General features: G+C 30.4%; 3 protein-coding genes across 4 annotated transcripts; 1 reads left to right on the forward strand and 2 right to left on the reverse strand.

Moving 5' to 3' along the window:
- Positions 1-1,044: 1,044 nt before the first annotated feature.
- Positions 1,045-2,710, reverse strand: LOC123298874 (putative vacuolar protein sorting-associated protein TDA6; the record flags this gene model as incomplete). Its single annotated transcript, XM_044880971.1, has 3 exons — positions 1,045-1,805; positions 2,427-2,582; positions 2,659-2,710. Coding segments are annotated over 3 exons (969 nt in total), but the record flags the coding sequence as incomplete, so codon positions are not given.
- A 4,824-nt stretch (positions 2,711-7,534) lies between these two features.
- LOC123297888 lies at positions 7,535-9,989 on the reverse strand. 2 transcript variants are annotated; one of them, XM_044879706.1, is made up of 2 exons: positions 9,850-9,989; positions 7,535-9,770 (listed from the first exon to the last, which is right to left on the reverse strand). In XM_044879706.1, the coding sequence occupies exon 2, from the start codon at positions 9,758-9,760 to the stop codon at positions 7,931-7,933; it is 1,830 nt and encodes a 609-aa protein (XP_044735641.1). In that variant the 5' UTR covers positions 9,761-9,770; positions 9,850-9,989; the 3' UTR covers positions 7,535-7,930. The 2 variants fall into 2 exon arrangements, with proteins under 2 accessions (XP_044735641.1, XP_044735640.1); XM_044879705.1 differs by having other exon boundaries at positions 7,535-9,773.
- Positions 9,990-12,089: 2,100 nt separating this feature from the next.
- On the forward strand, positions 12,090-14,882 carry LOC123297889 (RNA 3'-terminal phosphate cyclase). Its single transcript, XM_044879707.1, has 5 exons — positions 12,090-12,234; positions 12,734-12,851; positions 12,912-13,488; positions 14,108-14,366; positions 14,432-14,882. Exons 1-5 carry the CDS (start codon positions 12,190-12,192, stop codon positions 14,519-14,521), a joined length of 1,089 nt encoding a protein of 362 aa, XP_044735642.1. The 5' UTR covers positions 12,090-12,189; the 3' UTR covers positions 14,522-14,882.
- The last annotated feature ends 415 nt before the right edge of the window (positions 14,883-15,297 follow it).

Here is a 15,297-nt window from a genome sequence, read left to right on the forward strand (position 1 = left end):
AAGCATACGTTATTGCAATTACATATATGTTTGAACCTAGACATGAACTTACGGGGTGGATCAAAAAATTTGTTTACAAACAAAGAACGAAAGTTACACATATTCCTGTACATGAATGTTACGGGGAGGTGATGAATCGCCATGGTATTGAATAATACAATGAGAATGATCTGAGTACTGAGTAGCGCTGGCATGTGGAAATGAGGCTGCAATGATGCTTTTATCCCGTTAAAAGATGCTTGATGATATTCAAAATTTGAACTCAAGAGAGCGGATCCAATAAGTCCATCTTTATCAGCTATTTCGTCGAAGGAATGCAACAAATCTTGTTGTTCGTTAACTTTAGTTTAAGTTTATTATTTGCACATTTTCGATTCAATATCATCTTTAAAATTTGGGGTTCTTCCCAACCATTCTATATTTTGGCTTGTATGCAGTTTAGTGATGAAAAAAGCTTCAAGCATGCTACACATATACATATGAAAGCCTCCAAGAAGCTAGGAATGGTATATTTGGGCTCAAATCCTTGGATCAATCTGCTATTGGGAAAGTACCGGAAGAGGAGCTTCAAAATCTTGGATCAATCCGCCGGAAAAGCCGGCGGATTGGAGTAGGAGTTTTGACTCTCTTTATGATGAAGCAACTCCGTCTCATGGTAACATATTGCATTCTGCAGAGCACAGCAAAAAAAACCTTACATTTGTTCTCGAAACGTAAACTTAATGAAGAGCGTTTCTTCTCTACAGAACAATTTTTAGAACCACTTTGTAAAACTATACGTGTTACATACTGATACAAATTTCAAACATCACTGAATTGTAAATGAATTTCCTTCCATCTATCCGGAAATTAAATGTGTAATAATAACAGTAATCTCTAAAAAATAATAATTAATGATTGCACAATATCCCCTTTAAAAAAAATAGTTTCTCGTTAATTATCACCTTGTTTATAAATTACAGTAAAACCTTATTATTTTACAACTTAAAATAAATAAAAAGAAACAAATTCTATAACAAAAAACAAATATTTATTAACTAAATTTTAACATGTAAACGGACTTTTATCTCTCATAGGTCCAGAGGGACCATTAACAAATGTACACATATAAGGGATGAATCTTGAAAAAATTGGATAGCATCCAAATTTTCGATTACCCCATTTACCCTTAAAATGTGCCCAAAAATATTCTGGTTGTGTAGTATTAATAATTTCCACATTCTTCCAAGTTGCCCATGATACACCAAATCCCGTCTCATCGTGTAAATATGGAAATCGGCTATATACGTGATTCCCAGGTGTGGCCCAGAGTCCATGTGATCCATTTGCAGCAAATACAATTGGATGTGAATTATTATAAACTTTCAAAGTCGATGGATACGTTGGTCTTTGGAGTATACCTTTATCATTACGGGAATTTCGGTAGCGAAATACTTTAAATACTTGATCGTAGGTGTAATATGCTCCAACATCATGTGTTGAAATGAACAGTGTGGTTGGATAATTGTTCCCCTCAAAATATAAACTTAAATGTTCCCATTCACCAACATGGTTCCCATATTGTTGTATTCTTCCAGCGCACTCATTTTCGACTATCGGTATTGGTATGGGCATTAATCTTATGTCTAACATACACACGTTTTTACCTTTATTGTATGGATAGAAAAGCCAATAGGTAACACGAAAGTGTAAACTGCATTTTTTTTGGACATTCCTGCATTGCTCGACCACAGCATAAATTGGAATATCATATTTTGATGGATTTATTCCATAGATAAATGAGTTTTTATTCTTTAATAAAAGTTCTAAAAAAAATTAATAAGATAAATTTAAATATTATATAATTCATCTCATTATACTATCTCATATTTAAAAAATGAAAGTATAAAGTTGAGACACTCATCTTGTAACAGGGCAGTTTCTTGTGTGTAAGTAAATTGAAAACACCTGCCATTTTATAGCAACTAAATAAGTATAAATTTAAAATATACCTAATTATGTAACTTTGAAATTTAATTTAGCACGTCCAAACAGGTGTGGATCTAGGACTAAATTTTATAGGTGGCACATCCTTTTATTTCAATCATGAGGTTAACTCATAGCTGCCTGATCAAAAGTCTCTATGGGGATAATGATCCAAATGCAAACAGTTTTTGTTTTTGGGCCAAATTTGGTTCATCGTGCCCATTAAAACTTTTAATTATGATCTCAAATCTGAAAAATCCCACAATGTATGAGCAAATTTGACCGAGATTAAATTTCCATACAATTAGTGTGGGAGCCTTTTCAAAATCAATTCAAATATTTACATACTACTCACATTAAATATCACGATTGAAACAAGAACGTCTTTTTTTGTAGACGGTTTTTTGAAAATATATCAAGGGCATAATAATCACACTAAAATTAAGCACTTTTTTACTTACTCAAACTTTCTTTGGTCGTTAACACAAAATTTTCTTCATTTTTCACTTGTGAATTTTTATCTAAAATAACATTATTCAAAAATTTTGGCACATGTAATGGAAAGAATTCTTCACCCGGTGCAAGCCACACAAGTGGTGCCCAATTTTTCACAATATCTACAAAAAAAAATCCCGTAGATATATTTTCGTAATTTTTCAGTTCTATTCTCTGATCACTTTTTAAAACAATTACCTGATACACAATCATTGCTTGATGATAATTTTAAAATTGAACTTAAAATAATTATTTTATACATTGTAATAAAACCATCTAAAAAAATTTAATCAAATGGAAATGAAAAACAAAAAATATAAAATAATATATTAAAAAAATAATAATTGTAAGAATAATTATTACTCACAGTTAATACCTCCAAAAAAATTATAATCATATATGTGTAGGAGAAATTGTATTAACAATTACATATCAAGCGTAATTTGATATTATTGTTCCAAAATAAATATTAATTTCACTTATTAGATTTGTAGCAATTTGCCAATAAATTTACATTATTGTGTGTATATGTATAGAATTGTTAAAAAACTAAGAACTTATTTGTAATATTGAAAAAAAATTATAATAAAGTGATTTAAATATTCTGTTTGTTGTATATTAGTATCTCTTGTATTTAAGTGAATGTAAATGTAAGGAGTGTTGTACTTGAGAACAATATACAGGGCGTTCTGTTATTGACTGCAGATCGTCATCCTGCAGAATAAGCTCATAACGACGAAGGAAAAAGTTATTTTCCACTTTTGGATCTGAAGCCTACTTTGCGAGATAATTAACAAAATAAATGAATATATATCTTTATCGAATCACAGTTCAATAAAATTTTGAATGAAACCAATAAAACACTACTTAAAGAGAGGATGTGTTTTATCATAGTGGAAGGCGTCTCTAAATGCAAAATTATTACAAAAAAACTCTATTTGGCTACTTATGTTATTATAAAAACTAACCCATTAAAACCTACACTGCTTTTCTTTGTAAATTAAGTGTTGTACGCAACCTATCGTGCGATATCACATACCGTAAGCATTAATTTAGCAAAACGGACCAGTCATCGAAGCATTTGGTAAAAACCGGTCATCAGACATGTAGTTTTCAGGATATTTGCTCTTTTACCTTTTAAAAACTTGAAATTTTCGAATCCGAGGAGAAGATTAGGCCATATGTTGAAAACCACAATTCTAATCAAATCATCAACCAGATTTTCGGTGATTTCTGAATTGGATTGCCTTGAAAGATCCTTGAATTTAAAATTAAAGACAAATATTTTTTTGATTTTTCATATAATCATAAAGGATAACCTTATTGAAACTAGTTGGAAAAAGAAACAAAAGCATATTATAATATTGGTCTATTTCTATATTTTTTTCATATGTATAATAAAATGCTTTAAAAAACATGTTTGATTGATTAATAGTGAAAATAGATAAAATTATCCAATATAGTTTTTTATATTAATTATATTAATCATTATTAAAATGATACAAATATTGGTAATAATAATTAGATGTAATCGATCTTTAATATTATACAGAGTGGGTAATTTTAATTGATAAGTTGAAATTTAAAGCGTAAAAATTTAAAAAAAAAATGCGACCTCAAATGGAGATATCTTTTAGACCACCTTGACCTTCAAGATAATACAAAAGTCCTCCGGTTTAATTTTAAGAATTTGAAGAATATTTTAAATTAGAAATTTGTTCAATGTAAAAAAGCAAATATCTTTTGTTTGGAACACTTTTTCAAGAATCAAAGAGTTACGCCAAAAATTCAATCGGAAAATAGAGAAATTTCTCTATAAGAGAATACGATTTAAAAACGAGTGATTCGATCAAAATATGTTTGTTTTTTATGAGAAACAACTTTCCAATCTAAAGTACTATTTTTTCTTATAGTAACGAGCTCGAGCTTTGTGTTTCAGTTACCAATTTCAATTTTTCAACTTATCTATTAAAATGGTTCATCCATCTAAACGTTTATAGAAATCTTGACAATTTCTCAATACACTTATATTCAAAACCGTCTTTTTCTATATACAAGGTGTTGAATTCTAAGAAAAATAGAATATTATTGTGAATATTGCCAAAACAGCATACGTAATGTTATTATTTTTGCAAAAGTCAGTGGCACTAGAGAATATTTTATCGAAACGGATTGATGATAATTTAATTTATCACCTAAGCCTTAAATAATAATCAATATTCACAAAAATACTCTTTTTCTTTCAAAATTTCAACATCCTGTTTCTAGAAAATAGTCGCCCTATTAGCTCAGTTGGTTAAGGCGTAACCAATTCCATCCGCGGTATGCTTAGGGTAGCGGGTTCGATTCAGGCCGTCGCAACAAAATTAATTAAATTAATAGTTGTGATGGGCTGGTGTAGTGCATGGTATATGCATGAAGGAGGTGCACTCAGCCTCTGAAATTGAGGAGCTGATAAATGAAATTATCAGCGGAAAGGTGGTAAAACACATATGGTATCACAATGGGCTCTATAGCCTAAGTGTGTCCTTCGTGGACAGCCAATATAACCTAACCTAACCATCTAGAAAATATTTGTTTCCTTTCTGTTAGTGTACTAAGAAATTATCATTATTTTAACGTTATTTACTATTTGATGTAGTCCTGCTATTATAATTAAACCACTCTGTAGTTTGGTAGATTTAAAAAAAAATGGAATAGCAGAAATTTAACGAAAAAATTTTAATTGATTTGATTAATTATCTCGGAACAATGACGCTGGGTTAAGAACTATTTTCATTTTCAGTTTTCAAAATGGCAGATTGCATTCTGCTATTCCATTTTTCTATTAAAATCCAAACGGGTCAATTGGTCAATCTATGGCTGACTCTTGTACAATTATGACAACTTGATTATTTTGAATTGATTTGAGTATTAAAATTATTAATTATACAGACTAATATTTAATTATAATTATGTTATTATAATATATATACAATTGATTAATACTTATTAATTAAAAATTACATGGGTATGTATGTACATATTATATAAATATATACAAAAAAAAATTGTTTTTATATATAAATTATCTTTGGTGTAAAACGTAGAAAATATTTATTATACAAAATATTAATTATGTTGAAAAAAAAATGGCACTTATTAATAGATGAGCCAATGGAATTTACGCTAATAATTAAGCCTAGGATCTGGTGTGGTATTTGACAATCATTTAGGAAATTTGAGAGACTATTGTCAACTTGGTGTTTATCAAAAATGATGATTAATCAATTTTTAAATTTTAAGTTTGACGCGATTATTTAAATTTTCATAGAATGTCAAATACTAAATCTGGTTCTAGTCCTATCATGGATATTATTAATTGAGATAATCTTGTTTAAGCAAGTGCAAAAAAAAAGTTAACCTACCTGAACACTGCAGCTAAAGCTATTTTCTTAATTTCTAGCCAAAGTCAAGGGCAATGTACAATGCACATAGACCTGTCTAATAATAGGCCTTTTCATCTATTTGCTTTGTTTCGGACAGTTGTCAAAAAACTATTCAAGCAAGGATAATCTAATCAGCGCTGTTTGACAAAGATAAAATATATATGATATACCTTTACTTAATTGACATCTGTCTGAAACAGAAAAGACATTGTTCTGCAGTGTACAGGGATCTTAATTAAAATTATAACGGTCAAAATTTTTTTATTATCCAGTGGCTGACCTACTAAAATATTTGAAATACACTACATACAAACTTAAGTACAAAAAATACAAAACAAATTACTATAATGAAAATGAGACAGCTTTACGCTGGAGCTAGCCTTTCGATTCCAATATTCCTATTAATCCCTATTGTATAATTAAGGCAATTTTTTTAAAAATTAGTACTTATAAATTTCCTAAGCCGCCTCTAATCTATTTAAATCGGGATCAATAGCAGCGCTTGAATCGATAAGCCAATCACTATTTTTGTTATAGTGGTTATCGAATTTAAATATCAATTTCAAAAATCAATGGTTATCTTTCAAGCTCATTTCTTTTGTCCATATATAATAGAACACAGATCGTTCATAACAGAACAAAAGCGAAACGAAAGTTTAAAGCCACAAAATCGAATGAACATATTGCTTTGAATGTCAAGGAAATTTATTTACCCCATGAACAATTTAAAAAAATCGATAAATTTTGTACATTTTTTCTTTGGGCCATTTTCTATTGAGAACGCCAAGCGTTGGTAAATCAAAGTAAAAAATGCATGGAGATCGTGGCAATCTATTCATTCTGGATACAGGAACGATCCCATATCTAATGACAAGATAACAGTTTTAATGTAACACAAATTAATTAGCGTATTTTATGGTATGATTAATCAATATCTATACATAATTTTCTTTTTTTTATATAAAGAAATTTTTATCCAAAAAGTATGTATATAGAGTATGTATATAATTAATCAATTTACGTAACTTTATTAGAAAGGTTATATTTTCTTTCCAGAAAAAAAGTCCATTTTCTCGAATCAACAAACTTATAAGGGAAGGTAAAATCAAATTTGTTAATTATTTCAACAAAAAGAAAATTGAAACTTATACGATGGCACATTGCATACAAAACAATCTTTTTAATATCAATAAATATATGGCTAAAATATAAGTGCAAAATTTAGCATTAAAAGAAGCCCTGTCCATTGAAGTTTTTTTTTTTATACCATGTATATGAAATATACATAGTATATTAAGTTTAGTCCCAAGTTTGTAACGCTTAAAAATATTGATGCTACGAAAAAAATTTTGGTATAGGTGTTCATAGAATCACCTAATTAGTCCATTTTCGTATGTCTGGCTGTCGTCTGTCATCACGATTATTCAAAAACGAAAAGAGATATCAAGCTGAAATTTTTATAGTGTGCTTAAGACGTAAAAAGTGAGGTCGAGTTTGTAAATGAGCAACACAGGTCCGTAGGACCCATCTTGTAAACCGTTAGAGATAGAACAAATATTTAAATGTAAAAAATGTTCCTTATAAAAAATAAACAACTTTTGTTTGAAACATTTTCTTGTAAACATCACTGTTTACCCACGAGGGCGATAATTAGGTGAAAATTTTGTAGTATGTATTAATATGGGAATATCAGTTATGTGTGTGTGGCTATTTAAGAGTGTTGTAGACAAAACTTATCAAGGTCAATAAAAATCAGTCGACTATGTCCATGACTTTAACTAGAAATTCTAGTTTCAAGGTTATTTGATCTTGATTAACTACAAAACGAGCTATTAGCAATAGCAGATTAAAATGGATCATTCTGTACTTATCATGGATGCAATTTTAGTACAAGAAATTATTGTGCCATTTTAACTATTGACTAGGAAGTTTTGCAGAGGAAAGAAAGAACATAATTCTGCACAGTTCTAGTTGAATTGAGAGACTGGACTTTTTTTTTAAAAATAATTACAATGAACGCTCCCCAGCCATTAGATAATACATCAAGTATGTTTCTTTAACGGTAGTTCTGGACAATATTCAATCATATCACAAGCTGGATTATCTATACTTGATACAAGCGTAATACCCGCTCGTACTGAGGTCGGTATTGGTATATGATAATTATTCGTCGCTGATTTTTCATTAACCGTTGACGAACTTTTCACTTCACGCAATAAATGTACTAATTTACCTAAAGTATTTACACGATGCCAACGTTTATCTTCAATATTATACAATGCACCTAGATCCGTTGTCTTATTCCAACGCGATAAAATATCACTACGTTTTATCAATAAAATTGAATCCGATGTTAATTTTTTATGAAGAACATCCTCACTAATACATTGTACCGGATCAGTAAGGTAGATACCTGTTGAACTCACCCCAAAAATGGTATGATGTTGCCATTCAAGTGCTGTGATATCTTTTTGTAATACTTGTTGATTAATGGTGATGATTGGGATCACATTATGTTCCAACCAATATTTCAACCAATGTGACAACGAAAAATTTCGTTCAGGCCATGTTGGAAAAAATCGTGTATAAATTGAATTACCACCGGTAACTTGTTTAATTCCCGTAATTAGATCCTCATGACTTGGTAACGCCGTACTTTTTGCAATTAAAAAGTGACATAAATCGAGATCTTGATCGGGGTCTTCATATCGCATGTTTGGTATTAGATATTGATTCGCCCATTCAGGAATGATTCGAGGTGGTATTTTATCTAATGCAAGGAGTGCATTCAAAACAGCATTTGTTACACAGCCCGCATGTAACAAGTTAAATTGTTTCGATTGGACATCTTTTTCGTCCCAAAACATAATTGGTGATAATGGTCGTGTATTATCGTAATGATAAATCGAATACGCTAAACTTTGTTCTAAACAATCGTTATATAATAATTGATCCGCGACCAAAGAACATTCGGATCCATTATCTGGAGTTTGTTCCTCGGAATTCGTTTTTGATATGTCGGATAATTCGTAGTAATTTCTAGGTAATGTATTCGTATGACGTATTCCTGTACTGGTACTGGGTAAATTTAACTCAAAATCAGCCTTAACAATTGCCACTGGTGGATGTGAGCTTTCTACTTGGATATTTTGTTCATCTAAATCGATATCAACACTTGATTCAGAATCAGCTTCACATGATGGACCCGGATCAAAATCCATTTCAAGGTAATCCATTTCGGGACTAGATTCTCTAGATCTTTGTCGTAATGGTGGTATTTCAATTCGTGGATAAAAATCCTCTTGATGATCGTCGATAAAAAAACTATCTGGTAAATCAGCTGACCCCCCTTTATATGTATACACACACCCATCATCCGAAATCGATAAACTAGTGTCCTCACTTTCAGTATCGCTTATATCACTTGTCGAACTACAACTACTTGAACTATTTTTTACTTTACAATTATTTTCTTGTGAATTACTAGGTCCTGGTGGAAAATCATTAGCGGTAACTTCTAAACGATCACTTACTTCGATATTATTAAATTTTTTGATAAAATTTCGATCAAAATCAACCGTAACTTTATTTAAACTATATGGTTTAATTAGTTCTAAATTTGTATCGTCATTATTACAATTACCCAAACCCATTTTACTACAAGTTCGCGTACCAAAATTATTATTTAATTTTGTGCATCGATTTTTATCATCTTTTAATATTCGTTTTGGTATGGCACCTCGATGATTCGATGTACCACTGTCCGCTTCTGGTATCGGTTTGCTATTTGCATTGCTGTCAGGTATGTTATTGGATTTTGTGCCGCCTGGTTCAGAACAATTTTGCTGTTCTATGTTATTAATATCGTTCATTTTGCATAGTCTTCTGGAAAAAAATGTATTAAATTGTAACACTTAAGATTAATTTTTATAAACAACATTTTTATGAGTAATAAGTTTACCTATGTAGAAATATTTCATTATAAAAAAAAAATTATAATGACATGTAAAACTGTTACACGGTAATCATTTATAAATATTTATATTGAATAAAAAATATTTTTATTATTTGTTATATTTAATTTATAAACTGTTATTGTAACTTCTTTACTTTACAAGCACAAATGTGTGTAAATTTGACATTTGACATCAAAGGACATTAATTTTAGTTTTCAACTAACATACTTGCCAACTTTGTACAATGTATTTCAAAATAGGGTACGTTCTACTGAAGTGCGAAACGTTTATTACGTTAAAAATAGATAGATATTAATTTTCTTATACATTATTTAAGTGCTGCTTTTGCCACCCGCCACGGATTCCTTGTCTTTAAGTATCACAGGTTGGACACCACCACAGGATGAACCCAAGGTCCAAAAAACCCGCAGACTCGTGTTAACTCGATCCCTTTAAAGGCATGGGCAACTCATGGATCACAAAAAAATGCTGCTTGCCCACGTGAGATCTTGTTTTCAAGAGGGAACTTGTTTTCAAGGTGGTGCTATGTAATTTTAACTCTAAACTATTATTAAATAATATTAAATTTTTATCTATGACTAGTTTTTGAGGTGGTATCATATAGGAATTCATATCATTCCATCCTTATAAATTTCATCCCGATCATTTTGTTGTTGGATTTAAATCAATCATTTTGTTTTTGGATCGTTTTCTCATGGATCTCATCAATCGTTTTGATCTTTGATAATATATCCTCGATACAATACAATAATAACTTAAAAAATCGATACAATAATAACTTAAAATGAGCCTGAGAAAATATTAAGCTTTTCAACGGAAATTCAATCGCAATCGGATTCTTTTCTAATTTTCCTATACGGATGAGAGTAATGTTACAGCATTTTATATTACTAAAAGTCTACAGATCGATTCCTGGTAAATAATGGGATTCCTGGGATATGATGTAACACAAGCTTTACATTAAGTAGCGTTGGTAACTAGTATGGAGGTTATAAAGAAAAAGAACGATCGCTATAGAAAATATTGTCCCCAAAATATGGACAATATTTGAGGCGCTGGGATCGCTAAGTTGTCTCATTAAAAGCGGGCTGTTGTGCGCTAATTTCAAATGATCTATCAACGTTTAATATACGTGTATATAATATCATTCAAAGGAAAAAAAGGCAAATAATGAAATTATTATTAATTATTATTATTATTAACTTCCCGCTAAGAAAATAGGGAAGTTATTGTTTTCACCCCGTTTTGCCAAAATCGAGTTTTCATCAGATCTCGACGTTTTAAGGTGTCAGGAAGCTTCCCTGACTACTTCCGCGGGGGTGTCTGTATGTATGTATGTATGTATGTATGTGTGTGTGTGTGTGTGTGTGTGTGTGTGTGGATGTATGTAAACCTCTCATAACTTTTGAACGGCTTGTCCGATTTGATCGCGGTTGGTGCCATTCGAAAGGACTTGACCAAACTTAGATATTGAGGCTTATTTGGACCGATTCGATAGATTTCGAAAAATCTCAAAAAAACTGCAAAAAAAAAAATTTTTTTTAAGTGGTTTTTTTTAAATAACTTTTAAACGGCTGTATCGATCAATTCCAAAAACTAATCAGCTCTCAACATCAAAAAACCACGTCGATCACCACCAGTCCGGTCAAAATCGGTTGATTCGTTCGTGAGTTATCGTTGACGAAAGAAAACCCAAAAAAGCGTTTTTTCGGAATAACCTCAAAATTTTTTGTTCTATCAATTGAAACTTAAAGAAATTGAAATTTAATCAGATTTTAGTCTAAGATCACATCTAATTACAATAAAATGCGAGTGGATATAACATCAGAATAGATAAAATTTTTTACACGTTATGAGTCAATACTTAGCGGGAAGTTACAGGGATGACCTGCAGGGTCAACCGTTTTCCAAATTTTTTACTAATGAATAAATTATAAATTATCTATTCTACTTTATAAATTTATCTATACTACTTTATAAATTTGAATGGTACTAACTTCATCTACTTGTACTCATAAACAGCTAACTCGCAGATACTACTTATCGACGACAGCGCGGCTGGTGGCTGAAAAATAAACTATAAATTATACAAATTTACAGGGACAGATTCGCTAATGCTTTAGCGCGTAGCGATCGTTCTCCTTCTCTCTAACCTCCATGGTAACTAGTGTTAACTAGTATTATATGAACGGACTCTTTTTTAAACAAATTTTGAATTGTCAAATTGGAAACAACTTGTCAAGCCGCATTGTTATCGATATTTGGGATTGGGATTATCTTTTGATCCCGAAAAATTTAATTTTAACAATAGACATACATAAGACATGACATCAAATTTTCTAGAGATTGATGGTAGCGTTTTAGAGGGTGTAAGTTGGTTTTTAGATTATGCTAATGTTTAAAAACTAATTTTCGCCGGCAGGAAGAAATTTAATATGAGTATCTTGAAATACACAATTTAACATATTCCTTAAAGACTTTTTGGTTCACTTAATTTCTTAGGAGATACTATTACGAAAATTAAGTAAAATTAGACTTAAATTAGCTTTCATACGATTAAATCTCCTAAAATCATAAAGAGTTTTAGAGGGTGTAAGTTGGTTTTTAGATTATGCTAATGTTTAAAAACTAATTTTCGCCGGCAGGAAGAAATTTAATATGAGTATCTTGAAATACACAATTTAACATATTCCTTAAAGGCTTTTTGGTTCACTTAATTTCTTAGGAGATACTATTACGAAAATTAAGTAAAATTAGACTTAAATTAGCTTTCATACGATTAAATCTCCTAAAATCATAAAGAAAATATTTTCATGAATGTTACGACCTTACCTTTCTTTGAAATAATAGTACTTGTAATATTTTTAGGGAGGTCAAATTTTACGAAATGCAATTGCTCTTAGTATCGTATGTAATGTACCCATTAATATATCGAATATTCGAAAAGGAAGATCTACTTCAGGTTTAAGACCTCAACATTTATCAGGTAAAACACTAGATATCTCCAAAAATTTTCCTCAGCCCTAAAATATTTGGTAATTTGTAGGTGTTACTTTAGTAAAAAATATATCAAACGCAAGCGTAAGTAATGCCACAATTGGTTCAGAACAGCTAACATTCACTCCTAGTCAAATAATCGGTGGCAAATATGAAATTGACACAAGAACCGCTGGAAGTGTGGCTCTACTATTACAAGTTGCCTTACCCGTTTGCTATTTTGCATGTGGACCAATTACATTAAGTTTAAAAGGTGGAACAAATTGTGAAATGGCCCCACAAATCGATTTCTTAACAGAAGTATTTCGACCAAATTTAGAAAAATTTGGTGCAACATTTAATTTCGATTTAATTCGTCGTGGTTATTTTCCAAAGGGTGGTGGACATATTTCAGTAACTCTAGAATCAGTGAATTTTTTTAAACCAGTGAATTTATGTGATCAAGGAACTGTTCAAGAAATATTTGGTTGGGCGTTTGTGGCTGGATCATTACCTGTACAGATTGCACATGATATGGCAAATGGTGCAATTCAAAAGTTTAAACAAAAATTTCCTAATTTAAATATTAATATAGAACGATATAAAGAGGATGGCCGGGTAGCGCAGGGTAATTGTTCTGGAATAATGTAAGTAGCCAAAATTGTCATAAAAAAGGAGGGTTTGTAAAATGTAGGAGAAAATCTACGAAACCTTTCAATAGGGAATATTCATGAAATTTAAATTTGGTTCAAATATTTTTCTTCCGTAACTTTAATGACTGGACATTTCAACTAAACCATTATTTTAGTAATTAAAAACTGCATTTAAATATCTCAAAATTATAGTGTATTTTAAATATTTTTTTACACTTAAATACAGCATTTTTAAACAATATTTTTTATTTATTACTTTGTTATAACGGTGTAAACAATGAATTAAAAATATAAAAAAATACATGAATATTCCCTATTCAGGTGATAGAGAAACACGTTTTCTTGTCCATAATGCACTAAATTACAGGAGTTATTTTTATATTCAAATGCACAAAATCTTTACAAATTTGGAGGGCGGAGGTGCCTCTATTTTTTTTCCAATATCGATGACTTGTTCAGATCGCCGACCCTCCCCTTAAAGTCAAAAAGTACAAAAGGGATTCTAAATTCCTTCACCTTCAATGTTTTGAGAGATTCACCTTCAATGTTTTAGAAACTCGTATCTATTCATAAAAATTGAAATAATATGGTTAAATATTATTTATTTTCACAGTTTAGTTTGTACAACAAGTACCGGTTGCGTTTTGGGTGGATCAAGTTTGGGAAATCGAAAAGAATCATCAGAAGTGAGTGGTTTTAAAGCAGCTGACGAAATCCTTGAAGCTTTAAAAGATGGTGGATGCGTTGACAAATACGTACAAGACATGTTAATAATTTTTATGGCATTAGCTAAAGGTAAATCCAAAATTCAAGTTGGCGAAATCACATTGCATACGAAAACAGCGATTTATGTGGCAGAGAAAATGACAAAGGTTGGTTGTTTTTATTTTTCATTCGAAAAAATTTATAATATTTATTGGATTTATTGATTTTATAGGCGAAATTTAATGTGAAAAATATTGGAAATAATACAAACATAATTGAATGCGAAGGAATTGGAAAAGAAAATAGTCAAAAAAATTATTAATTTGATAGTTTGTATTCGTTTATAATAATAAATTTTAAAAGAAAAAAGCATTGAAATCCCTTAAGGCATAACAATTATCAAAGTATTATCCAACAAACACGAATTAGCCGACGATAATGATATTTGTTAGTTATTAAATTATTATCTACAGATTCGAGAAGAGTTTGATCCAAAAAATAATTTAAAGGGGGATTAAATGGTGTTTAAATTCGATGGTAAGTAAAAAGGATCGTCGGGAGCTAAATGAGTCCCAAGTAGTTAACGGGTTAAAGAGTATAAGTGTCAAAAAATGAACACAGCTTATGTGTTTTCACACCCAAAAGCTTTTTTTTACTGACTATACTTCTGGATTCGTAGATTCAGTAAATTTTTTTAGCGGGGATACAGTTTTTATACTTTTTTGTTGCGTACTGACTTTGGGCTTTTTGTTAACTTAAAAAAAACACGGTAATTTTTTGACTGAACGGGATTCTAAGATGTCAATTGAAATAGCTTTGCCATATCACCTTTCGTATACCAATTTAGAAACTAAACGTTCAATCCTCAAATGAACCCGTTTTTTGTACTTTTCGGATCAAAACTACTCAGTAAAAAGGTCAATGCCTTTTGCGCAGGCCTAAACAAGTCATTTTAATTCCACTTGGATCGATTTCGAAACTTATGAATACATTTGATAAAAATATGCTAACCAAAATAAAACAATGTGTAATTTTATCAATAAATATAAAAGAAATTATTCAGTAAATTTATTTGGCATTAAAAAATTATAAGCTTTC

The sequence above is a fragment of the Chrysoperla carnea genome, chromosome 4 (assembly GCF_905475395.1).
Source record: "Chrysoperla carnea chromosome 4, inChrCarn1.1, whole genome shotgun sequence".
Classification (NCBI taxonomy): Eukaryota; Metazoa; Arthropoda; class Insecta; order Neuroptera; family Chrysopidae; genus Chrysoperla; species Chrysoperla carnea.